At 36.5% G+C, this 27,018-nt stretch overlaps 2 protein-coding genes across 20 annotated transcripts in view; one reads left to right on the top strand and one right to left on the bottom strand.

Annotated features, from left to right (window-relative positions):
• The first annotated feature begins 1,148 nt into the window (after positions 1-1,148).
• PACRGL (parkin coregulated like) overlaps positions 1,149-27,018 on the top strand; it is a 61,623-nt gene continuing 35,753 nt past the window's right edge. The window contains exons 1-9 of one of the 8 annotated variants that reach the window (XR_013950801.1): positions 1,212-1,938; positions 3,251-3,404; positions 4,275-4,342; positions 5,311-5,401; positions 8,837-8,971; positions 10,665-10,772; positions 11,370-11,450; positions 13,496-13,638; positions 13,997-14,252. Coding sequence is in view for 6 of the 8 variants with exons in the window: in XM_080590897.1 (XP_080447023.1) it covers positions 3,264-3,404; positions 4,275-4,342; positions 5,311-5,401; positions 8,837-8,971; positions 10,665-10,772; positions 11,370-11,450; positions 11,763-11,915 (777 nt within the window). In the remaining 2 variants the exon portion in view is untranslated. Of the gene's footprint in view, positions 1,939-3,250; positions 3,405-3,880; positions 4,079-4,274; positions 4,343-5,310; positions 5,402-8,836; positions 8,972-10,664; positions 10,773-11,343; positions 11,451-11,762; positions 14,253-27,018 lie in introns of those variants that run through there. The other 7 variants (XM_080590897.1, XR_013950800.1, XM_080590898.1 and 4 more) reach the window with 7 other exon arrangements.
• KCNIP4 (potassium voltage-gated channel interacting protein 4) overlaps positions 14,458-27,018 on the bottom strand; it is a 436,947-nt gene continuing 424,386 nt past the window's right edge. For 10 of the 12 annotated variants that reach the window (XM_080590891.1, XM_080590887.1, XM_080590892.1 and 7 more), the window contains 4 exons: positions 22,548-22,655; positions 21,314-21,418; positions 20,908-20,970; positions 14,458-16,056 (listed from right to left, as the gene is read on the bottom strand). In XM_080590891.1, the coding sequence (XP_080447017.1) occupies positions 16,009-16,056; positions 20,908-20,970; positions 21,314-21,418; positions 22,548-22,655 (324 nt within the window). In that variant the 3' untranslated portion in view covers positions 14,458-16,008. The other 2 variants (XM_080590889.1, XM_080590890.1) reach the window with 2 other exon arrangements.

The raw sequence follows: 27,018 nt of genomic DNA, 5'->3' as shown, positions 1-27,018 counted from the left end.
TAGTGTGATTGTCAAAGACTTACATCGTATGCTTTAAAAATACTGGATTGTTCTGAGATCCTCACCAGTTTGTAAAATTTACGAATAGGACATCAACTCTTCTATTGCTTTTGGTACTGTGAAACAATAAAAAAAAAATAATGTGGAAGTACTGTATTTACTGTTAGTTTTAGTTAAAAGATTTAGATACAAAGTAAAAATCTTCTCTTCCCTTTTGTTTCTCCAGCATTATTTTTAACATTTTTTCTTCTGTGTTTTCAACAGGTCTCTTGCACTCATATAAAAGCATAAAGTTATGTAGCCCTATTTTAAGTTTGTAAATGTCCTCACTTACAACTTCCAATTATTGGCAGATACAAACTATTTGTGTTGGATAAAACTAATTATGACATGCTATCACTGGCCAAAATCTAAGGAAAATGGTAGTTTTCAAATCACCAAGGACTTTTCAACATTGTCAGCGCATTTTTTTTTTTTTTTTTTTTTGTGGCAAATAACAGAATAGCCACTTATACACATTCAGCTCCTCGTTATAAATTACAAAAGTGAAAAAGAATGTGTGACGGTGGAAAGCTTGTATCCCACACAATTTAAGCAAACCAAAAAAATGTCTTGCTTGGAGATTTACTGCTGAGTGCGTGAAAGAATAAACACAATTCTTGAAGAAAGCAAAAAAGCATTCTGATGATTAATAGGGTTCACAGAAGAAAAAAACGTATCCTTTTACTCAAAAGGTCATTAACTACATTCAGATGTGCTTTATAAGAATAAATACTGTATTTATGACGCAAATTTCAGTATAGTTTGAGAGAGGGTTATCTGTTAAAAGAAACATATTTTCTGCCCTTATAACTGAAACAAAAATAAATTTCAAATGGAGTATGACCCCATGGTTGTAAGCTAAACTTTTGTCACACAAAACTAAAAAGGCAAGATGACTATTTCATGAATCTTGTTTTCCTTGTGAAGATACTAAGAAATCGGGTATCAAGGAGTGGCAATTTCATACTAAAATTTACCATCTCCATTCTAATCAGAAATAGATGAGGTAGGTTGAGAAATCTGACTTCTAAACTTTACTCCGTCTTTCTCCTTGTTCCTGTTAGCCTGAAAGCAAGTATTTAAGCATTGATTCGCTCAAGACACAGCCTCAGCTCCTTGACATTTCACCATGCTTTCCAAGCAGCCAGGCCGGCACAGTAGACCACACAACCAAAGCCACCAGCACACGAGGATGATGCATGGAGTGAGACGCTGGCACCTGGACAAGAACACACAAAGGCTGCTGGAGGTAAGCTTTATTATTACTTTTTTTGTGTGTGTTAAAAGTCCAGAGGATTCAGTGAAATCACTGACGGGAGGCAGTGGGGAGGCTTGGGCTTGATGTGGTATGGCTGCCACTGCCCCACAGGTTGCGGTGTTTGTCTTGGGGCTGTGCATAAGACCTCCATGGGAGATCTTGGAAGCCCTCATGAAGCGTGGCGGAAAGGTGGGCAAGAGGCCGGTGCCCCGTGAGGGGGTGACCGAGGACGAGCACACTGCTTCCACCCCGAGGCACCACCTGCCTCACGCAGCCCTCGCAGCCCGGCCTCCACGCGGCCCCCCGAAGCGCTAACGCCCCCTCCCCTCCGGACCTCGCGCATGCTCCGGAGGAAGATTGGGCTCCCGGCGGCCCGTAGCTTCCCCGGCAACCGGCAGGAAGCGCGGAGCGGAGCGGAGGGGAGCGGGGGCTCTCCTCCCGGCACGCCGGGGCCGGCAGCGCTGGGTCGGGCCCCGCCGGACCCCTGCGGCGCGGAGGGACGGGGTATCGCCGCTGCCCGCCGGCCGGCAGAGGGTGGCTGTTTGAGCCCCTTAACGGTTACGGGGCTCGGGTCCCCCTCATCTCTCTCGTTCTCTGCCCCAGCAGCGCTCCGGGAGGGTTGTCGCTCGGCAGGGTAAGTGAGCAGCTTAGCCCTTAAAGTCCTGCTTGCTGTCGTTCTGCCTCTAATAAGTGACTTCCAGGAGCCAAGTCCAGGCCTCTTTCGTTCTGCCTTGAAAGGCCCGTTTCAAATGTGCTCTTTCTTGTTGTCTGTATGTTTCTGCCCCTTGCTTGAAGTCTGTCACCTGCCGGCGGGACGGTTCGCATCCACATCAAGCCTCGTGTGTCGCTTGTCTGATTCCCGGCTGCGCCTGTGCTGCCTGAGCTCTGTACATGCCTGTGTCTCTTCCAGCTCTTGACTACACAAGGACTTTCATCTTGCTCTGAGGCCGAGGCCTCCCTATGAAGAGTCCTTTTTCCACTCCCTTCCACCTCCCCCTCTAGCAGTAGGTATGCAGTTGTGCTTCTGCAAAACCTTTATCACCGTCCTTAACTTCCATCATAACTTTTGTCCCAAAGGGCTGAGCTGCCTGTTGCCATGTCTTACTTATTTATTCATTTATATAGCTTTCTGTGATGGTGTGACCACTGACTTCTGAAACGCATCTAGATTTTGATGTTAGTTAAAACGCTGTTAAAGTCCTTGATGTGTATCTTAATTACTTGTTGGAAAAAAAAAAAAGAATACTTCTAAATTAATTCTAAATATTTTTCTGAGAAGTGTGTTTGTATTATTATTAAGATGATTGCATTATGAGCAAGTGTACATTTCAAAGGTTGACACTGATAGCACTGTTTTGTGATATATAATACTAATGCCAAGAACTTTTTATTTGGTGTTTTTGTAGTATGAAAATATGTTGTTTCCTATTTTTCCGGTAGAAAGAAATGTGTTTTTTGAAACGATTAGAGTTTTGTGGTAATAAGGTGACACTTAAAAACTAGTAAATTTTCGTTCTCAGTTACTGTCAGTCTTCTAGGACTTCAGGATTATTTATGACTTTAATGATTTTACAAATATAATTCCTGTGTCATGTATGTTTTTGTGTGTTCTAAAGAAACTTTTAGTTGTCTAACTGTGGTACATTAGTTTGTCTTTTAAAAAGACTGTCACTGAAGGCAGGCTATATCTTGAAAACGTTAGGAGAGTAAAGGAGAACAGTGCAAGATTATGAGATGTATGCACTTGAAAGATGAAGTGACAAACTTCTCTGTGAAAATGGTCCTGCATGGGTTGTGGAAGTATAAGCGTTCCTTTTGTCATACACTTATTTAGATTTTCTTCACTGTTTGTTAATGTCAGTCTTCAGACCTCAGGATTCTAACCCTTGGTATTCTGTCTTATAGGAGTGGGAACTCATCTATTTTTAAATTTTTTTTGGTTATAGGCAGTAATGTTCTAAGAATGTCATCAGGCATCCAAATAAAACCAAAGACTGCAGTTCAGAAAAGTAAGGCATCCTCTCCTTTGCCATGTTCTCCAGAACCTGCAACTAAACCACAGCCAAAGCCTAGTGACAAGCTGAATCCCAAAACTATTGATCCGGTATGTATAGGTATGGGTTTTCTGTTTGCTTAAAATAGATCTCTTGATGGAAGAAATTTCCATGCTTCAGGAAATACATGCAGAAGATGATACTTTCATGTGGGAATTTCTATATGTGATTTTTTTTCTTGAAACCTTTTGTAATTAATACAATCAATTAAGCAAAGAAGTCAAATCACGCACGCAATTTTAACAATCTTAATGTAGGCGCAAACACTAGAAAGATAAAAATAAAGGTTTCATGGTATTTCCTGCTATATGCTTTGTGATATGATGTTTAATCTTGAAAGGAGCATTGAATGATCACGTTAGTAAATGATGCCATACCTTACATGGATAAGAAGCATGCATATAATATAACTTTGTGCAGGTTTTCCTGCCATGAAGCTCCCCACTGATTTCCAGTGCCCTCATACCATCTTGCCCAACATTTGGTGTTTATCATCATGCCACCTTGTACTTTTGTCTGTACTCAGATCAGGCTGGAATTGGAGCAAAGCCACCTTCTGCATGTTACCTGCATATAATGGCAATAAGGATCATTAGGAAAGTGAGAGGTACTTAGTGTCTTAAGTGAGAACCCATAAGACTTCAGTGTTAAGATTTGCACGACAAAGTAGAAAAATGAGAGCATTCCACCAGGAATGTATTCGTTTTTGCAACCTCCTACCCAGGTAATTCTGAGAAGTACTTTTTGATAAATGTATCATATGTGTTTTCCATCCTATGTCTTTTCCATCTTAAGATCTTTCTTTTTCTGATTATTTTTAGAATCATGTGACTAAGTTCCTTTCTTGATAAAGTGCACTTTTAACATATTCAAACATTACTGTTATAACCAAGTAATTTTGTTTGTTGATGCCCTCACAGTTTGGTACTCCTTCTAGAACACCTTCTGCATTTGCTGCTATATATGCTAAAGGTGGCGTTCCGTGCAGGTATGTTAGTTTTGTTTATTTTCTTTCTTATATGTATTATGGTTAGGTAGAATTATGCAGGTTGAAAAACATCTGTTCAAAACTCCTTGCTCTTTTAGTTAGGCAGTTTGATTCCATTCATTTCTGAAAAGATTTCTGATACTTAGCTCTTTTCAGAGAAATAAGCAATTTTCCGTGTTTGACGTGGCTTCTTTTTGTTCTTTTTTGTAAAGTATTAAACCTCTTTCACGAACGAATGAGATTTCTTCATATGTTTTCTCCTCCCTAATAACAAAGACAATAAAATCAGTGTCATTTTAGTAAGCAGACATCTTGCAGTCTTTTTTTGTCTGCAGTAAGTACTATGAAAATGTTTTCCTGAATATTCCAATTCTGTAATTGCCAACAATATCAGTTATTAACAAAACCACGTGTTTATGTATTTTAAGCTCCTTTTGTCTATTATATATTTGCATACATAAGAAGCATTTTACTGTTTTGTCAAGCAGATGCGTAATTAGTAAACAAAAAATTAAGTAATCATTAGTACATGTATAAATGAATGTTTTTATACATGTAAGTACATCATCCTCTTAGGAGTAACTGATGAACTCCAGTATGCTTTTCTTTGTGTCAACTGATTTTCCTTGCCAGTTGTTATTTCAGGAAAATGTTTCTTGATGGAAGTAACTTTGCAAAGGGAACGTCTTCTATGTCAGTATGAGAGGCATCCATAATTACTATAATTTATTTTCTGATTTCCTTGTGTTTGGGAGAAGAATTCTGAAAACTGCCATACTTGAAAACTATACTTGCACTGTTATACACTACTATATATTTCATTATGGAGGGCAGTATGTATTGAAATTGTGTGTGTAATATCATAGTAATCTTACAAAGCTGGTGGTGATATTTCAATGTGAATAGTGTTAGAAATAAATCATGCATTGTTGTATGTTAATTTGTTCAAACTTTAATTCTTTATACAGGTTAGTGCATGGCTCAGTAAAACACAGACTGAAATGGGAATGCCTTCCTGAAACTGTTCCTTTTGATCCTCTTCTTGTAACACTGGCAGAGGTAAACTCTTGCATAGTTATGCATATAGTATTTCTTTCACATAGTGCTGAAAAGTTATGCGGATGTACATTAGCTACATTTTTATGTCAGCTGCTGTGTTATTTAATTGCTACTATAGCTGGGCTGCCGTGGTTTGTGGTTTATGCTTTGAAACAAGAGGGAAATAAAAACGTCTCTGAGCTATATGCTCCTAAAAGCTAAGTAGTGCCAGTCTACTTTTTCAGGATTCAATTAAAATTGTTGTAGGAGGAGCTAAGGTGCAGCCAGTCTCCAGACCCACTTTCAAATACGAAGTTAAATAACAAACTAGAAGCAAAGTCATTCCTTTCTGACCTAAGCATTTAGCTGGGATGTGGGAACCCTGTGGAAAAAAAGTAGGTTTTCAGTTCTTCCAAACACCTACAAAGAGTTTATTTTTTATTTTATGTTTTTTTTCCACAGTACAAACCTTTCATGTGTATTAATTACAGTCTGGGGTCCAAAAAAAGTCCTCTAGGGATTGTGAAAACATAAGCCTTTTATAGGTAAAAGACTGATCATATAGTCACCAAAAATGCATAGGGATGTGTTCACTGACTGGATTTGGCTGGAACTGAAAAGGTCTAAGCATTTTCAGAGCTCACAAAGAAGTATTGATTCTTTAGCTCATACCTTTTGGAAGCATTGGAGTCTGCCATTCAGTAGTCAGTGCAGTTGAATTCCGCAGCTCAATTTCAATCAAAAACTGTTGTTAGCCTTTGTATGCCGCTGCAATGATCTGTATGCATAGAAATGTCTGAACTGTCATGGACTCTTTCTACTTCTTTGGAGGTCCTGACCGTGCCCGTACTGTGAAAAGAAGTGCCCACCTCCAAGCTAGTGTCAACTGATATCTGCTGTGGATACTATAAAGAGTAATTTAAAACCAGCTGTGTTAGATTTTTCTCTTACCTGTTTTCTGGTAACAGCCACCTGGTGAATTTCTTTGTTTTTTTTTTTTCTTTTCCCTGCAGATGAATAATTCACTGTTTATCTGATACTAAATGCAAAGGGTAAAAAAGCTTTGTCCAAATCAGATAGACCTACATACAGAAATGTATGTGTATAAAACTCTTCTTTTATAAGGGATAAAAAGTAGTTGCTCTTTTCTGACCACTGCGGTCTGTATATGTTTGTCTCTACTTTGCTATATTCCATAGTTTTTCTTATTATTCTAGGTCACTGGAGAATGTTATTTCCTCTTTTGACCTCATAGTGCCATTTCTGAAATAGATATGTGGTTTAGCTAGAGGTATACCCTTTTTCTTTGGGGGCATCTGAGTAAAGTGTTGTGGAACTAGATACTAATATGCATTTCAGTTATGCTGTTTTACAAATTGTTACACCTGAAGAGGAGGAAGGCTTTGGTGTTAGCCTCTTTTAACACAATCATCCAAAACCCTGATGAATTCAAGACAAATCCAAATACAAGTAGTGTTTTAGATGTGAAAAACAGATGAGACAGTTGTGACTTTTCATGAGAAACCAAAGAAGAAATGGAAATCAATACTGTTTATCTGCTTGTGCTTTAATCTTACCTAAAATATTTTCCTCTTCACATTCTAACAGCTTTTTGTAGATGCTTTTCTGGCCCAAGCAGTGAGGTTGTCTCTTCCAGGATGCTTTACCTCTTAGGTTATGTGACACAGAATCACAGAACGGCACAGGTTGGAAGGGACCTCTAGAAGTCATTTTGTCCAACGCCTCTTCTCAAGCAGGTCATCCTAGAGCAGCTTGCCCAGGGCCATGTCCAGGTGGCTTTTGAAATTCTCCAAGGAGGGAGACTCTGCAAACTCTCTGGGCAACCTGTGCCTGTGCTCTGTCACCTACACAGCACAGAAGTGCTTTCTAATGTTAGGACAACCTTCTGTGTTCCAGTTTGTGCCTATTGCCTCTTGTTGCTGCTACATTACTTTGTATGTGTGTGCTATGTGCACTCTTTCAAATTCAGCAATTTAAATCACTGGCCTTTTTGGAGCTCTGTACTGGTTGAGAGGCTAGATTTTGTAACTAGATGTGAACTCATGTAACAGATGAGTTACACTTTTACATTGAACTGGGTGTGTGTGCACTTGTGGATACATACTTTGCCAGTGACTGAGTCAGTCAGACTTCATTACAGGTAGAAAGTTCAGCAAAGGAATTATTAGGGGCCTAGTGGCTTACTGACAGTTACTTAGCTGCAGCAGTATATTTAGTACTCATCATGTGTTCCTTGTTAAACTACAAATTGGTACTTAGGACAAGGAAGGGAAATGTAGTTCTAAAATGCTGTTGTAACCAGTATGTCTCACTCACGTAGAGGTAAACATGAAGATTTCTTCCAAAGGATGTCTATCAACTTCAGCCATCTGAATGTTATTTTTAAATAATCTTAATACTGACCAGAAATCCTCAGGGATTTCTTTCTGAGGTACAGGAGTACAAAAAGTTCAAGGTACTTTGTTGACCTAGAGCTTAATGAGTCAGTCTAGACAACAATACGCCTCCGTGAGGCCTCCCCTCATGCTTCTCTGCTCTGGGCTGAATAAGCCAAGCGACTTCAACCACTCCTAATGTGTCTTCCCCTCTAGACCCTTCACTATCTTTGTAGCTCTCCTTTGGACACACTCTGCTAGTTTTATGTCTTTCTTGTGTTATGGTGCCCTAAAATGCACACAGTGCTCAAGTTGAGGCCACACCAGCTAGCAGTGCTCTGCCTGATGCTCCCCAGTGTACGGTTGGCCCTCCCGGCAGCCAGGGCACGTTGCTGGCTCATGTTCAACTCACTGCCAACCAAATATGTTTCAGGAGTCTAAATAAATGTTGAATCCAGTCTGGGAGGTAGAATAAAAAAAAAAAGCTCACTCAAGAGCATACACTTTTTTTCTTTTGAAAGATCAGACGTTGTCGATATCTAAAGTAGTTTACAGCTCCTGTTAAGGAAAAAAGAAAGACTTCTACCATATGGCTTTAAATCTTTGAATTCTGCTGCTTGGGTCTTGGCTAGGCATGCATATTTGTACCATTTAAAAGTTTTTGTATTTGTGGGGGGGTATTTTACCTTCTGTTTTTTTCTTTTTTTTTTTTTCCCCCTCAGGGTACAGAAATTAGTTACAAATATATATGTATTCTTGTTCATGGCCTTGTTGAAAAAATTCTTTGGGTAGAGGGATTAAAGATAATGAAGTACAAGTAGTGACTGAAATAGCAATGTTCAAAATGTGCGTCTTAATATTCAGTGTTCCAAAAGAAAAATAAATAGGAATATTCTGTGAGCAGAGTTGTACTCAATGGATCCACACGGTGGAGTTAGTGTATCTTATGTTTTGAATTGATCTGTTATCTAAACATTATCTTTGTGCTAGGTGGAACTTTTTAAATGTGATTTTGTTTAAAGACTAACTATTAAGAAAACATGTTTTACGTTTACAACAGGGTCTGAGAGAGACAAAGCATCCCTATACGTTTGTTTCAAAGGAGGGTTTTAAAGAATTACTTATGGTTGAAGGTGCTACTGAAAAAGCAATTCCCTTGTTGCCTCGTCTAGTTCCAGTGTTAAAGGCTGCATTGGTATGTCTTACTCTTTCTACAGAGATTTTCATGATTTTTTTTTCTTTTTGCTAGTGAGTACTACAAGGAAAACATTGATGTGATAAATCTGTTGGATAGGCTTTTATTTTGGGATTCAGAGGTGTAGGGGTATGGTCTCTCTCATGTTATCCCTGCCTTGGTTCACTTAGATAAAAAAGTCATTAAGAGTAAAATCAGATGAGCAACTCCTTCTATAGCTGAGTGATAGTAGCTATGGGCAAATTCTGTAGAAATATTCTGTTAAAGATCTGAATATAAGCAGAAAAAAATATAAGTACTCGTGGTTTTTATGTCCACATGCAAAATGTGTTTGATGTGAAATAAAATGGAGATGCCAGAATAAATAATCATGTTACATTTAAAAGTGTAAAAAATGCTACAAAGATAAAATAGAATACATCCATGAGGAAAAAGGAAGCATATTTTTATAATGTTTGAGTACATATTCTTCACTTTTAAAATGTTTGTAATTTTTTCTACTCCTTTAGAAAATAATGTGTAGTTAAAGTACTGGCCTGGAATCCTCTTTTGGATCTTTTTAATGTCTTTCAGAGCCCTTTTCTAGGTTGGCCATTTTCTGTCCTTTAATCTAGCTATGCTTCAGTTCTGTTTTTACAGAGATGGATGAAAGTTGAAAATTATTTGAGATAACAGCTCAGAGGTGTAATAGGATCAGGTGTAGTAGAGGATCAGTATTGTTTATTATTAATATCTTTGGTTTATTTTGGAAGACATAATTAGAAAAATTATTCTTGTGTGTTCTTCCAATGACTTATTTATCTGATAATTTTCATTGTTGCATTATTTAACAAGACAAGACTGTATATCAAAACCTTCTACTGAGCAATGACTTCTACTTACTTCTACTTAAACAAACAAAAAAACACCAAAACATTCAGGGCCCAAATGTCAGAATAGAAGAATAACCCTTTAAATAAAGGTTAGTATTAGTACAAGAAAAATGGTCATGAAACAATTTCTCTGCTCAGGGAAGAGTGAGATAACTAAAGCAGTAGAGAACTCATATAGAAGAACCTTCCCATGGGAGCAGTAGAAATGACAAAGCCACCTTAGAAGTAGATAACAGCGTGATAATTGCTGGCGGGTGAAAAAGCTGTAGTTGGCAGGGGACTAAATTCATTGAGCCAGAATATCATTGGTTTGTGGGTTTCTGCAACAAAGACAATTGTTATGAATTACTTAGGAACTACCATGTATTCAATACATTTGTAATTAAAACGTCCCTAAATTTTGATATATGCACATTTTAAAGTTTCTTTCTAACATGCTGTGGAGCACTGCATATAGGATACGTTCCAAACTGTCAGTGTAGTGCCTCTTTTGCATGGTGAATATACTTATTGATTTGTTTATCAATCATATATTAGTTTCCTTTTTTTTTTTTTTGAATAAGTGCAGTAGTTTCATTGACATGGATGCTTTTGTTTTCTGCTTTACAAAATGCTTCTGCATTTAAATATTACATCTGGATAGTCATATTCAGCCATATTGTATTTCTAAACTGCTTGTAATGTTATAAAAATCAGCAGTTCCACAGTACTTTAAATTTATCAAAATACTATATACAATCATAGTATAGAGATTGCAGTTTTGAAGAAACTGTGCGTTTGTCTGAACATTAGTCTGACAGGATTTTCCGCATCCTTTGAAGGCCCATTCAGATGATGAAGTATTTGAAAGGGGATTGGATGCTGTAGTTCAACTGAGTGCTGTTGTTGGCCCGTCTCTTAATGATCATCTTAAGCATCTGCTCACAAATGTAAGTTTTTAGTGCTGTAATAACAGATCATCTGTATTTTTATGTTACCTTTGTTGAGATGTTTACTATAATATCTGCACAGATACATTGGAAGACTCAGCAGTTTCATGAAAAGCATTGCTTTGTATATTCCTCTGTGTAAATCTGTTATTCTTTAATAATGTGGTGACATTATAAAGTTCTACTAGGCTCCAAAAACTTAAGGTAAATTGGAGAATAATGGAAGTGTTTTCTGCACTACTTTAAAAAGATCCAGCTTTGAGTGTGTCAACTTTTCCTGTGGACAGTACTTCAACAATCACTTTGCTTTAACGTTGATACCTCTTTAAGACTTGTTTGCTAAAAAGCAACAATTTAAAATTGTTTGGCTAACAGCTGATCTTACTTTGAATTTAACTCTCTCATCAGTTAATACTTCACTCCTTTTGCCTTGACTGACTTTTATACTTTGACATCAGTTACAAGCTATAAAGTGATGTTTCTTTCAGCTCTCATTTCCCAAAGATAGATAAAGTAGTAAAATAGAATTATATTGGATTTTTTGCATATATGGTACTATATTGGGCAATAGACCTTTTTATTTTACTTTTCCAATAGCTTTCAAGGAGATTAATGGACAAGAAATTTAGAGAAAAAATTACTGTTGCTTTACAGAAGTTGGAGCAATATGGTGGAAAGGTGAGTTAAACAGATAATAATCTGTAATCTGGACGCTTGAATACAGCATTGCCAAGACAGCTTTCATCTCTGGCTTTCAGATTAATAACCCTGTTCTGAGTAATGCTTTGCATGTCACAACTATTCATATTGCATAAAACACTGGATTTTGCACTGTGGCAATTCCAGTCCATGGTAAAATAGTTGTTTTAGTCTGAGGTATTGAATGATGATAGAAATGACATTAAATCACTGTGTGATCTGTATTCTGCCAGTTAGATTTTGTTGTCCCCCATTTTTTAACTCCCACTTTCATGTTATTCATTGTTTCAGTCTCAGAGCAGAATACAGGAGTACATTTCAGTAAAATATTCCAAGGGATCAATACCTATATCAGAAACTGCTTGGCTCTACTTCTATAGCACATCAATTCAAGAGAACTCTTTTTGGGAACAAGTGTTCATCCATGTGGATCCATACTCATGATATTTGCTTGAAACACTTTATTGTCCTTGAGGGGAAGCTCATGCAGCCTTAGTGGCTAAATAAGATACTGTGTTGTTGGTTTTTTTTTAATTATTACTATTTTTTTAACATTTTCTATTTCTCTATAAAGTTTAAAGTCTTTTTCCAGGGTTTAGAATGTGTGTGGAGTGGATTATGTACAGTAAGATTCAGGATGTTTTATGAGTCCTTACTCCAAGTTAGGCACTGCAGCACTTGGAATGTAGATTTTCATGCTGAGTAAAGCATTTGGGCTACTTGTACAGGCCATAGGGTAGGGCAGATACCCATGAAGAGTGATTCAGGAATTCACCAAATGTTAACCTGTAAATAGATCTAGGTTCCTTCTGGAGTATTGACACCTGACACCACAGGCTGAATATTTGCCTTGCTTCAATACACTTGGGATGAAGGCTTTGTGTTCATTTTTCTGAGCCTAAGTGCTTTCCTCAGCAGCATTTACTCTTGCTAAAGGATACTCTTTGCTGTTATTGATGATGCTTGCCTGTTCCTTAATGGCTTAGTGTTTAGGTCACTTACTGAGGAAATCAGATACTAACATTCTAGCCCACCCTGGTTAACCCAGAGGTTAGATCTGCAGTTGTTATACATCAAAAAAATGCATTAAGTAGTAGATGACAGGGTACTCTTCTGTGTTCTAAATTCTAATACAGTGTAGTACTATAGTATTCTGTTCACATCTTCTGTTTTGCTGTACATTGTACTGCAAGGACGAGCAAAAAAATTGAGCATTGGCTTGGACATTCATCTAGAATGGAAAGTACTGGCTCTAATGACCCCATGGGCACTTGAATGTAAGATATTATATGGTCACTGACAAAGAATTGGAATCACCTGAAGAGCAGGGACGACTGTAGATCTTGCTGCTTCTGAACTTGTTTTCCATAGTCAGTAAGCACCCAAATAATCTTCAGGGACCACTTCATTTTTTTGGGGTGCTCATATTCACTTAAGGGCAATAGGAATGCTTATCTTGCAGACTTCAAAACATCCTGACAAAGCAGCACGAAAATTTTTTGTGTGTAGTGGGATGAGAAGAAAATTACATTTTATTTTGATGTCCTGAGAATGTATGTTGAGATAATGGAGCTAATCCAGTGACTCATCTTATGTCTGTCCGCTAATTTCTTGTAGTATGTTGGGTTTGAGAGTGGTCTTTCTGTACGTCCTTTAAAATGCTGTAAGAAGATAAGACAGAAAAGTGGAAACAAGCTCCTAAAACGTGATTATAGCCAGCAACATTATATAGTTCTACTAATGAATTAATCCACTTATTTTTAAATGTTACAATGAATATGATTAGTACTTCTATTGGAAATCCCTTCGAGACTGTTTCCTTTTTTTTTTAAGCCCATTATTTTCAGCTCTTTTGAAAGTAAATTTCTCATAAGTATTAAATTTTAGTTTTGTACTGTTTTGTTAGATAAAGGTAACTAAGCGAAAGTTCTAAATTATACGATTTATACGTATTAAATGAATCTTCTCCTATGTAGTGCTACGGCTCATTGTTGTGTTTAAACTTACTGTATTTTCATCAACAGGCGACTGTGGCTATCATCAAATCTAAAATTCCAACCTATTGTTCTATATCCTCTTGAACAAAAAAAAAAAACTGTAGTGAGTTGTACTGTGAGGTCAAGTTTGAAGATAAACTGCCTGTGAGCATCACTGACACTTCTTTATGGTACGCTATGTTCTCTTAAACTAATCACAGTTCTTCAGTGTAATGGAAAGTGGGAAACATCCCATCAGTTTGTGAATATATAATTATGAGAGAATGTTTAAAATAATTCTCTATTGGCTGCTATTTATGTATGCATTGTGCTTACAAGGACACTGACAAATTGGCTATTATTTCAAAGGCTGAGTAAATATAGATTCATATTTTGTTGTAAATTACATTTTCCTTTAATAGATCTGCTTAGTATGTTTTGTAGATTTGTATGATGCAAAATAATTTGTCTGTACTTACTTAAATGGGAACTCACATAATGCTAAATTACAATGCGCTTTTGAAACATTTAACTTATTTTGTGCCACAGGCACAGATGGATGCAGTTTGGGTTCATCAGGACTTAGTGGATTAGACATAGAACTAAAAGAACTGACCTAGATTTTTTGAGAGTCACCTTTTGAAGGTATGAAGCTGTATGTACTGTACAGGTAGCAAGCTGTATTTGCTCAGTGCGTACTGGGCATGTTGTTTTCAGAAGCTGAAAGAGCATTTGTCCATAAGCGTACTTGAGCTTGATTGCAAAATGTTGACCAACAGATCTTGAAATAAATAATGTTCAGGTTTGTTGTCCTGTGTATTTGAGTTACCCTATGGGGGAGAACTAACTGACTGAAGGGGTAGCTAATTTAATTCACAACTGTGGTTAAGTTCTGAGCTAAGTCAAGATATGTATATTTAAGCTTTTTAAAATAAATTAATTTTGTTGGCAGAAATGTTAAATCTGAAGAAATACAATTATTTAACAACACAAAAAATTGATCATGCTGGTTTTTCTTTGTTTACTTTATTTCTTATTTTATTTTTTTTTACAAAATGTGCACATTTAGTTTACACAAACACGCTGCAGCAAATTTCAGGTGTACATGTATTGTACTACTCTTATCCTACACTGGTGATAGCAGAGCAGCCTTCAACATGCCTCTAACATCCCATCTCTACACCAGAATAGATACCTGATTTTTTTTTTTTGCGAAAGAACATTTGCCACATTCTTTCTACTTCATTAATCCCATTTCACATTTTCTGCAGCAATGTCACAATGAAGATTGGCTTACCTCTGATAGCATTTCACCTATTTTGAAGTATTGGCATAAATCTCTGGACAACATATCTTAAAAATTACATGTATTGGAGGGGGCATACGTTTTAATTCTGAATCTAGATAAAGCTTGCTCCAATCTTAATGAAGAAATTATCCTAAAAATTTAATGCATTTTTCACACATAGATGATATTGTATAGCTGAAGCTTCATTTTTTTTTCCTAATTCTCTCTCATAATTAAAGATATTATGAAAAGCTGACACAGATGTTATCCTGTCTAGAATTCATTATTAGTAGATGTTACTACATAGTGACATTCAGTCTGTGCACTGAAGAGGAACGGAAGTTTCAAAGGAACTTCGTGGGTTTTTTTCTTCATTAAAGGCAACAAGACACATACCCATGAACACAGTGTTAGGATCCAGTTAAGTTTTCTTCATGAAAAATTCAAGGTCAGAAGATTCTTAGTTTTAAGCAAAGATCTTTGTGTATATGCCCAAGAATAATTAGTAATATAGTATGTAAGGACTCCTGATATTCATGTCATGAGAAAATAAATGCAGATTTAATAGATAAGTATGATTAATAGAAGCTTACTAGTATTTTTTAGGGAATAAATCTACCTAAGCAATTATTTTAAATTTGTGTTACATAACATCTCTTCCTCTCAAGTTATTTATTTTGTTAGGCTTGGGGTTTTGGTCTTCTTTTTCGAAGAGGAGAGAAGCAAGTTAAAGGTGGAAGGCAATTGCAGCAAGCTGTGCATTGCACATTGCACATAGCACATTAAGTTAAATTATTATTAAAAAACTGAGGACTACACCATACAAACGTGGAAAGGAAATACATGGTAATGCCTCTGTATAAATTAGAAGCTGAGATTTAATAAATACACTCAAATACCTGGAGCTGAATCCAGTACAAATGAGTAGCAAAACTAAGTATTTATTTAATCTCCTTGTGAGATTAAATCTATTTTATCTAGGGGTTGGAATGATAATAAAGCTGCATAAAGTCGGGTCCTGTTTTGGGGGTTTTGAAATAAAAACCTAACTTTTCAGAACAATCTTGTTAAGTACCCACTGTTGAGATGCTAAATAGTATAATTTGAAAAGATGAGGGGGAAGCTTTCTAATAGAAAAAAGACTTATTTGCATAATACATGTCTCAGTATGAAGCTGAGTAATTTTATTTATGGTAAAGTGGGAAATCCATCTTTTGGATAGTATTGCAGAATAGCTCATGTTTGTCCATTAGATGTTGACCTAATGCCTTCTTTATATCACATTTTCAAAAAGCTGCATGGATCGCATTATATTCTCATCCTGTAACAAAGAAAAAAAAGCATAAAACAAACACAAAAGTCATACACCATTACAAATGTAGTTGGCAAATATCTATAGTGAAATTGGGTGGAACTAACTGTACATATGTAATGACAATGTCTATTTTTCATCTTGTTTGGAGAAAGTGTTAACAGAAAATGGCTGTTAATGGATCTACTCCTAATTTGTGTACATTAATTAAACCAAAACTACTCTGTCAGGAATGCATAAGCATGTTAAGAAAATATGGTCTGCAGTATTTTGGAGGTTATAAATTTGTATCCAATTTAAGAAAGTATAAATAGACAAATACTCAAGGAATGATTTCTATATCTGTAGTGTGAATCAGGAATTACTACATAACATACAGTACATGAAATTACTAGTATTGCGTATCATACACCAAAGCCTTTTTTTCCAATTCTGACCCATCCTATTGTATAGTTATGGTTGACTAAAATAAAATAGATTTAAGTGTGGATCTTTGATTGGAAGAATCAGTCAATTCCCCAGATACCACCAAACACTTTTACTCCTCAGCTTATCTTTTGTGTGTGTTCACACTGAAAGATGCTGACAGCTTCCTGATTCTACTTTCTGCTTTGCATTAGATAGGCAACAAAACCTTCAAATTCTAAGTAATGCCCAATGTTTACTGATGCATCACTCTGCACTCCAATTTCTATTAGTAACAGCACAGCAGTCAGAAAAAAAGAAATTGTTTATAATGTATACCTTTCGTTGTACAGAAGAAAGAGTTTACTTCTAATAGCCTGTATTTGGTGGTGGCACTTCTGCATCACCAGTCCAGTTGCAAGGGTAGGTTACACGTTCATTGAGCTATTGTTGATACCACTAATGATTTTTATTTTTTAACCTGAATTAATACCACTTAGTATTTTCTCAAGAGAGAAACTGATCACCTTTAATTCAAATGAATAAATAAGACTGACTATTTTAGAACATTTCATAAAAGGAGTGCAGACAAAAACACTTCTCGGATTATCAGTGCTGTCCACAACTGATAGGTCTGTAGGCCTTCTGTACATTAATATTCCAATAATAACACATGATTAAGCATGAAATCACAGTTAAATTATTCCCTGTTCAGTCTAGGGTTGATTTGTTTCGTAGAAAATGACAACTGAGTAATTTTCTCATTTTGTTACGACACATGCACAGTAGAGTTTTCATCTTTGATTCTATATGGCATCTCAAGTGGTGTTGCTGTAAGAAGTGATCCATACACTATTTTTCACTAGCAAAGTAATTTATCAAAGCAATGATACCTAACTGAAAAATTTAATGCTTTTAAAGTTTGCATATGAAATTTACTAAGTTTATTTTAATTTACAGTAATTTAAGTTTTTTCCACTGCATTGTTTTGTAATATCAATATATACCTTTGAAGTTCATTGCTGTGAGGTTAAAATGTTTGCTTTGACTAGAATCATTTGTCATTTAATCATATAAAAATGTTTTGTATATACATTAGCAATGAAGTTTAGCTAAGCAAACATGTCAAAACACTTTCTAAATGAAGAACATTTCCTAATACATGTATCATTACTAATGAAACTAGCTGTTTTCTAAAATCAGCTCCATATTTCTGAAGTTTTCTGCTTCAATACAGAAGCCTTCTAAATGCCCCTCCTTTATTCAGTCAGATGGGAAGGGTCTTCAGAAGAAATTACAGACTTGTCGTGATGTTTGGAACATGGTGGCTTTTAGTATGTTTTTTCCATCTTCAGAAAAATGCAGATGCTTGATTTATACTTAGCAAAGAGTTCTAAAATACCTTAATCTTTCTTATTTGCCTCTTTTTTTTTCTCCCAGTACATTTTCCTGAACAATGTTTTGTAATAGCTTTGTTTAGATTCCTGACTCAAGGTGTTAAGGGTGGTGTTTGCATAGTCCATATAAAGTACAAAATATGGATGAATGGGCTTTGCCAGGCCTGACCTAACTGCAAGCTCACTTTGAGGTTTTTCTTCCTGAACTTTGATATGGCTCCTTTGCTCTCTTCAGACTAGCCCAGACCTATCAGGACTCCATACAGAATGGATTACTCTTGCAGAAAATCTGTCCCAGAAACCTTTTTTTCTTTATCAGAAGGTCCTTTAAGTCATTCACTTTTGCACCATGCATGCCTTACTTCTTCACCTTTGTTCCTCATGGTGTTGCTGTAGATATGAAGCAATGCCTGAGTCAGGCCACTTCCCACCAGCACCAAGCAGTGAGAGGACAGAAGTGAGGAAATGAGTTATGATGATAAGGAAATACTTCTGCAGTCCTTTCTTTGTCATGGTCAGAGATAGGTCCTTATACCCAGTGATGAGAGAAGACTATTCATCAATGGGCATTCCCAATTCAGGGTTTGAGGTAGAGTCATTTGTTATGCAAACCAGCAGGGAAGGTTTTGAGTAGACTTGCTCAGATGTCAGCCTTAATGCCAAAAGAGGGTTCACAGATGAAGAAACCAACATAGATGTAAAAGTCTAGGGAACTGGAAGCATGCTGTGCCCCGTCCTGAGTTTCCAGATTCAGTAGCAAAAGATTCAGGTAAGCAAAAGTTTATAGCAGAACTAGAAATGGTCCAGACAGAGGTCAGGTGTGGTTACAGGTTTGGACTTTTTCCCTAGGTGGAAAAATTGAATTAAATGAGTATTTTGCATCTTGGAAAAGAGGTGCTGAACAAAAAGCAATACTGGTAACCCTATTTTTTCCATAGAACATACAGAAAGGCTATAAAAAATATTTCATGTCATGTCTAAAACACAGACAAGTTTACTATAGGAGAGATCACAGAATTATCTAAGTTTGCTCTAGGCACTGTTAAGTACTCATGAACGAGAATTCTCAGTCCTGGAGTAATGCAAATCACTGCATGCTGAGAAAATAAAGGAAGTTGAACGTTATTTTTCTAGATCAGTCTTGTACCTACTAAGATATTAGCAAAAGGTTTTCCTACAGCTGTGTTTTAAAAGGAAGAGGCCACTACTGTCCTTTGGAAGAAACGTAATCCTGAAAATAAATACTGAAACCACATTAACAGAGCACACTTTCTGAATAAAGTTTCTTGAAAGATTCAGGTTGAATCCAAAATCCAGATCTTGTTTCTGAAACAAAATCCTGATGTAAACATGAATTAAACACTGCAGCTCAGAGCTTAATAAGAGAACAGGTCTTCATAGGTAGAGAGACAAAAATTTAGACAGCAAGGTACTTTTTGTATGCCACCTTTGAAGTTAAAATAAAGTGAAGAAAAGTGTCAAGATGACCTGTCCATTAAGAAGAGAGAATGGTGTAACGATTTAGAGGATCTCTCTCTATCATGTATATTCTGAATAATCAGAAGAGATAAATAAGAAATCTTCCAACAGAAGTGAGAAAGTGTGAATCACATTGGAAAAGGAGAACAAGCGATTCCTTACTGAATGTACTAATTTTTTTTGAAAATGAATCATGCAGTCCATTGCCATAATCACTATCACATTCAGGCTGGAGTTTGATTTAAGTTCCAGAACTCAGCAGACCTCAGATGGGAAACGAATCTTATCTCTGTTTCAGATGATCCTTCAGCTTTATCAGAGCAAATACCTTTCATTCATATTGAACAAGACTGATGAACTAGAACCATGCTTGATGTAGCACTGCTGACAGATAGGACACTATCCAGTACCTATTACTAAGGGTACACAGAACAATCAGTTAGAAGAGCTGTTTCCTTTATACACCAAAGTCAGTGGATTAAAACTGATCAAAGACTCACTTAATAAGTGTTTGTGACCCCTCTGTATCTTACTGCTTTTAAATCATGAAGGCAATTCCAAGGAATAACTGCAGACACATAAAACAAGAGACAAATAGCAGAACATCTTCAATATGTCAGCTTTCCATATTCCATATGATTATAAATCTATCACTCACTAACTGCATTGTTCTTGCTGGTCTTGTTCTATCCTGTCTCTTGCCTACTGTATGCTTCTTGGCGTAGGAGGTAAGAAGCAATACACACAGTCTGTAGTGTTGGTCTCTGTCAGCTTCATGTTAATCAGTCAGCTTGGACAAGGTGGATGTACCAGCTGAACACTGCTACAATTCCATATATTTTTCACTGCAATAAATAGCACTGTTTGTTTTTTTTTACCCCATCTCATCACTAGGTCTAATACAACACTTCACAGTTATTTTGTACTATATCATGTTTCTTTTTCTTGCCTTTTTAAACCAACACATTAATAGTAGTTCCTTAAATTTCTGAAAGCAAAACTTACCTTTTCTCATAGCGGCTCCTGGTCCAAAAGCTAGCCAGTTCCCAAAGGGCAGAAGAGTGAAAAGAGTCTGTAATCCCTGCTACATAAATTTATTCTCATTCGTGGCTCCAAAGGCAATGAGCTGCTTTCAGCAGCTGAGGGAAATTAACAGCCACCTGAGCAGTGTAAACACTTGCAACTGGTAATCACAGTCAGTTCTTACTCCTTTGCAATGAAAAAAAAATTGCCTGCTGTTAACTCTTGCCATCTAACACTTTGCAAGCTCCTTCTACTCGCCCTTTTTAAGACCTTCAGTCCTAAAACTCTCTCTTGGAGGAACATTCCTATATATGATAAATTTTCAAGCAATATTATTATTATTATTGCTATGACTATATGCTAGTTGTAACAGGAATGTTCCCCAGCCTGGGCAGACAGTAGAAATAAACATTTAGCTGAATGTGACGAACCTTTTTTTGCTATGAACTACAGAAAAAAAAATGCTGTTCTGCTCACTGTCACACCAAAAAAACTGTGTAGCACTATGGTAGCACTAGCCAACTGATAGGGGTTTGACGCTTCACTGGGTACTTACCTTCTGGCAGCTCTCAATGAATTCATCTATGGTCACTACTCCATCTTTGTTTTTGTCCATTTTCTGTTCAAAAAGAATAAAAATGTATGATTATCATACTGATAATCGTACATAAAACAAGTCCTTTTTATTATTCATTTGGGTTATGTATCAGCCTAGGGAACAACCAGGCCAAAATGCTGGAAAGATGTAAGAAGTGATACACTAGAATAAATTTAAAGAGCTGCTTGTTGAAAAGGCAAGGTGTGGTGAGTAGATCCGAGAAACAAGTGACTTGGGATGGAACCACAAAGAAGGGAAAAAGATAACAAAATTGATAGGATATGCAAAACTATTACAACAAAGAAAATCTATTCGTACCTGCTAACAGAGCAGTCTTTTTAGTTCCTTATGTTACCTCACCCACCTGGAAAAATGTTTCCACGTGTTGTCTAGGTGCGTCCTCCTTGAGAACAGGATAAGTGCATTTCCCCATCATATCATATATTGCTTTCATGATATCAAGCATTTCCTGAAGAGAAAAAATATGTCTGTGTAATGCAAGCTGCATTGTAGATACTGTTTTGGCTCAGAACAGGTTTCTAAGTTTTACATTTTAGAACAAAAATTTGAGATTTTACTATTTTATGATAGAATAGCTTCAAGAATGAACTGTATGTTCCTAGAAATTCTAGCATATTAATTCATCTTTCATAGATTCAGAGGAATGTTTCTGATTTTAAATCATTTTTAAATGATTTAGAATATGTGCAAGTTCACTGATTGTGGGAAGAGTCTCCTGAGGCCTAGTGAATAAAAGTAACCAGGAAAAGAAGTTCTGTAACAGCGTGTTAAAGCACACACCTTCATACAACTGAGTTTTCAAAAGAAAGAAGAAACACCCATACATACACTTGCACACATGCAAAAAGTCTTCCTTCTTTATTAAAAAAAAAAAAAAAAGAATTTTGTTAATAGCGTGGGTTATGAAAACTGTAAGGATAATCATAAATACGTCATCTGCCAGTACGATGAAGAGATTATTTTGTAGATTGACCTTCTGTAGTAATCATGAAGTATCTCTCAAAGTGCAAAACCAAAAGTGTAAAATATCTATATAAAGACCTACTGTTGAAAAAAAAATTATGAAGCCACAGATTTGGTCCCACCATCAGGTGTGGTTAGATCTTTGCAGTATAAAGGATTTAAGAATCTTTTTATATGTATGTTTCAAGTAAAAATTTTAGAAATAGAATAGAATTTTCTATTTAGAATAGAAATAGATTCTATTTCTATTTAGAATAGAAATAGATTCAAAAAATGAATTATGGTTGAAGCCCACTTAATTTTCTTGGGTCCAAATATCCTACCAAACTACTTTATTCTAGTGAAAAAAAAAAAAAAGTAGAAGCCAAATGTCTCTGTACCTGAAGAATTTTGGCCATCCATTATTTCTGTGATAATTTTTCCTTTTCAATTTCTATATATGCCTTTAAAATGAGAAAATTATTTTTAGCTTGTTTAGTTTCATAATATGTTGTATGTTTATTGGTTGACATGTCTAATTTGACAAGGCTGCTTCTGAAGCCATTCTTCTTTCAAAACAGGCCTTGTGTATACAACCTTTAGTTTCAGTGATTAATGTAAAAAGTAGACCTTACCTCTTTAGTTATATATCCATCCTTATTTATATCATACAAATTGAAAGCCCAGTTGAGTTTCTCCTGTACTGTCCCTCGGAGTAAAATTGAGAGACCCATAACAAAATCCTAAATAGACAAAAGCTCTGGGTCAGTTTGGAATTAAGCAGTTTTTCACAAACACTCAGAAATGCAGACTAATGCATTCATCAGAATCACAGAAGTCTTGAAAGGTGTGTTGTTTCTATTTCTTTCACTTGACAGCAAGTGTTACTGATTGCTGGTTATTTAAATAATTACAGATCTAGGCACTATATGCTACACTAATAATAAGTAAATTGAGTAATTTTCTATAAAATAAGCCATCATTTTCTATTAGTGTATTCATCCTCTGAAATGCCTCGCATAAGAAGTCCTTGTTGAACTTGCTACCAAGGAAGAGCAACCCCCATGGTTTAATGGTCCAGAACAAAGCTTAAGTGGGAGTTAGATTAATCTTAGCATAGGAGACCAATTTTGGGAGAATTATCCACTAAGGAATGTTCCATTCTTGTTGTATATATGCCTTGTTGGAAGCGGAATACGTGGTTCCCAGACCTCTTGGATCAGTCTTGTGCAGTCAACATTAAAACCTCATGTGTGCCACAATACACCTCAGTACTTAAACCTTTTATTGGAAATCTGATAAGGAATATACTTATTTTATGTCCCCATGACGCCTTAATGGTCTTGTTACCCACCAATGCTCTAATGCTATAGAACTACTCCACAGAAGTAAATCAGAAGACTATTGAGATTATATACATGAAGTATTTGATATAGATCACTAACAAATTAACATAAGGTTAGCAATAACTAATGGGAATGTCATTCTATGGTCTTGATCAGCTGACAAACAATTATAACAGTACACATACTTACATTACACTAGAGCTAGAACTAGAGTTTGGCTTCATAATTCATATTCTTTTAATAGCACAAACCTTATTTACATTGCATGAACATCTTCTAGATCGGAGAAAATATCAATCAGGATGTGTTGTCATCTGTCTTCTGCGTTTCATAGCACATTAACTGTATTTTTTAAAATAACAGCTTTTTTTTTTTCCTACCCTTCTCCTCTACCCAATTCTGTTTGATAAGTTTGTAAACCCATAAATCTGTGAAATTGTCCTGAAAAAGTTTATATTTAAATGTGCGTTTTTACATTATTGGCAAAGGAAGTCTTAGAGTAACACTAAAGCAGAGACTACAAAAGCTGAATGGTTTCGTATCACCACTGGCAATGTTTGTGCATTTTCTTTAAACAGGAACAATGGAAAAGAATGCATGGAGGTTAGCCATAAATTACAAAGGCCTGATGTACCACATAGACAAATAAGTATACCCAATGCAGTCAAGAATACACAGATATCACAGTGTCAGATGGTCTAGTAAGCATAGCTCTTTTGACAGCTTCGGTCTTTTTAACAATTCAGGTAGTATGTTCTGGGTTTTCTTAGTCTCTCATAAATTTCTCTCTTATTGGTACATGTGCCCTTTGGGGTAAATTAATACATGAATCTTGAAAAGAGTTATGCTCAACTTCTCTTGTCTACATCTCAGTGACTAATTGAGGGTCACCAGGTTAAATCTCCAAACAGCTCTTTAACAACGTAATATTAAGTATTAAAATGTCCAAGAAATTCAGAACAGATTTGATCACATTACAGCATTAGCAATTAACCTTTTTAATCCAGTACTATTTCTTCACATTCTTCTGCACTGTTTTACTGCATTCTTGATGTAGCATTTGCTGAACCTCTGCAAGGGTCTCCAATAATGTTATTTTCTTAAAGTATTATGTTTCAGAGCTCTGAATTTAATTTGGCGCCAGCAACATCTTTGCATTTATTCTGATGCTTAAATCGTATCTACTTGCCTTTTCCTGATTGTTTCTCTTTCTTCCTTTCTTTGAGGTGCCACCCATATGTTAGCTGGCTTACTGGCATTATTTATATCCCCATATTCAAGGCAGCCCTTCTATCGTCAGTATTAAAAAACATGCATCAAAAAACCTTGACTTTGTAGGAATGTATGTCCTTGTAAAAGCTGAAAAAGCTCAAAACCTTCCAGGTGTCTGCTCTAAACTTTGCAAGAGCAGATCACCTCCTTCCATATTGCATGAAGGTGTTTGGGAATCACACAGAATTTGGTTTAGGTTCACCACCTTTGTCTGAAAGCTCCCTGGGGTCACCCAGTGCAGCAGTCCGGTTCAGGAACAATAAGAAGGGCTTATAAGAGGAAGTTGTGATGAGCTGAATAAGGACTAGTTAGGAGAAGATATCTTTCTAGATATTTAATTTCATATGATTTAAGAATATAACAATAAAACAACGTATAAATGGAAAATCTGATTCAATGGACACAGACTGAATCCACAGGGCATTTCATGCTAGATCCTCAAACAGAACAAGTCCCTGCCTAGTGGAAGGCATTGTACACGAGAGGAGTGATGAAGCTCTGTGAGCTGTTAAGCTTGTGATCCAGTGCCAAATGCTATGGTGGAGCAACAGTACTTAGTGTAGCTGATAAGCTTGGAGAGAGTCTGTCTACACTTTTGTTACCAGCACCTCAATGACACATGACTCAGGGACTCCATTTAGCATGAACCCAAGTCCCCATTACAATATTTACTGTACCCAGATGTGTTTTCTTTCCTGGTTTAGGCATCTGGCTCCTGGAGAGAGAGGTTTTCTACTTTCAGAGACTATTTATTTTTGAAGCAAGATAGATAGTACTGCTTGGACACTTACATCCCCTAAGGACGCCAACACTGTCCACTGAGAGGGACAGAAGGCCTGCCCAGCTGAGCACCTAATCACAGGAAGGTGCATCAGATCTAGGGGCAGAGAGTCTGAAACTCAGAGGAGGGCCAGACTCAGGCACACCTCTCTGTTGGGTCTCTCTTCACTCTGTGACAGAAGCACAGAAGCTATGTGCTCTTGGTACTTGCCCTTATTCCTTTCCACAGCTCCTTATTTCCAACTTTTTAGCTTCCTGATGAGCCTGCAAGTATTTGTGAAGACCTCGATCGAATGTCAAACACTCTTGTGTATATAATTTATTCTCCACGAAAGGGGGATGGCTCACTGAAGGGCTGTAAAGCGGAGCATCGTTGCACCCATGTTAGAGCCTCTGTATGCTTGCTGTTATCACCTGCCCAGCTGCCAGTGCCACGCTAGAGCTGTGCAGAGCCTCTGGTTGTGGTCTGTGATTTACTTCTATTTGGTGTTTTTCCCAGCAGTGATAAATTATCTCTTAGCACGGTTGTCGATGACTTTCTGATTGCTTCATCCCTCAGTAAATCTTTGGGGAGAACCAGTCATTAATAAATTAATTAGCAAGCTTACTAGTGTGCACTCTGGGAATAGTGTGATTCATAGGAAAGCCTGAAATTATTCCACCTGATCACATGTTCCTTTGTGTCTTGTTCAAGGCCAGAAGAAGCAGGTAGGCACTGACATCCATTTTGGGATTTAGCCCTTAGGATTTTGGGAGGGAATCACACAGTGAATGTTAGTCACAGCAGTGGTGGGGCACTGATGCCTTTAGGACAATGAAGGTTAGCAATGACATGGAGGAGCTGCTGTTAAGAGGAACTATATTTCTCTGTAGCTACTTTACACGAGCTGGTATCAAAATGCCTTTGAAATCACAGGTGCCCTGAGAAACATTAGCTTATTTCATATATGACATAAACAAGGCTTTTCTATGTTTAACACAGAGAATCACACTTGAAGACGTTAATTAAAATCAGTAAACACCTTGTTACTGTCTTGGAGACAATGACTGTTCATTACTGTTCTTATTAATTAAATACTAAAGATGTCTTTGATCTCAGGACATAAAAGAAGACATAACTAGGTAGGTTAATTCTTGATTCTCCGATAGAAATGAGTTAGCAAGCTTGTTAATTCATTAATTAATGCAAAATTCTGAGGGTACAGCTGAGAAATAAAGTAATCAGAAACTCACCAACAATTTTGCTAAGAGATAATGAATCATTTTAGGAGAAACAAATGCAAGTTTGTTTTTGATTAAAAATGACCAAAATCTTTGAATATCTGTTGCATTTGGCACAGCTTTTGTATTTTAAGGCACTGAGAATTTGGATTACTGAGTGAAATTCCTTTCAACAAGATCACATTTAGAGTAGCGTTAATCTGCATTTACAGCGGACTAAGGGCATTGATTTGAATATTTGTTTGTGGATGCATTGTGCTTTACCTTTGACTACGTATCTGAAGTTAAATAGCTGTCATTTTCTTTTTTTTTCCTCTTTATCATCTCCAAATTTCAAAGTGTTGACACCATTCAAACACCTTATTATCCCCAAACTTGTTACTGACATATGCCTAGAAGTACTAGACCCATCAAATAAATCTAGTTTGGATACCACTTTACCATTAAAATCATTAGAAGAGAGGCTTCTAAATACCTGTGTCATTTT

Source organism: Anser brachyrhynchus, assembly GCF_964034855.1.
Source record: "Anser brachyrhynchus genome assembly, chromosome: 4".
Classification (NCBI taxonomy): domain Eukaryota; kingdom Metazoa; phylum Chordata; class Aves; order Anseriformes; family Anatidae; genus Anser; species Anser brachyrhynchus.
Note: the sequence above shows the minus strand (reverse complement) of the source record. Positions and strands in the feature narration are given on the sequence as shown.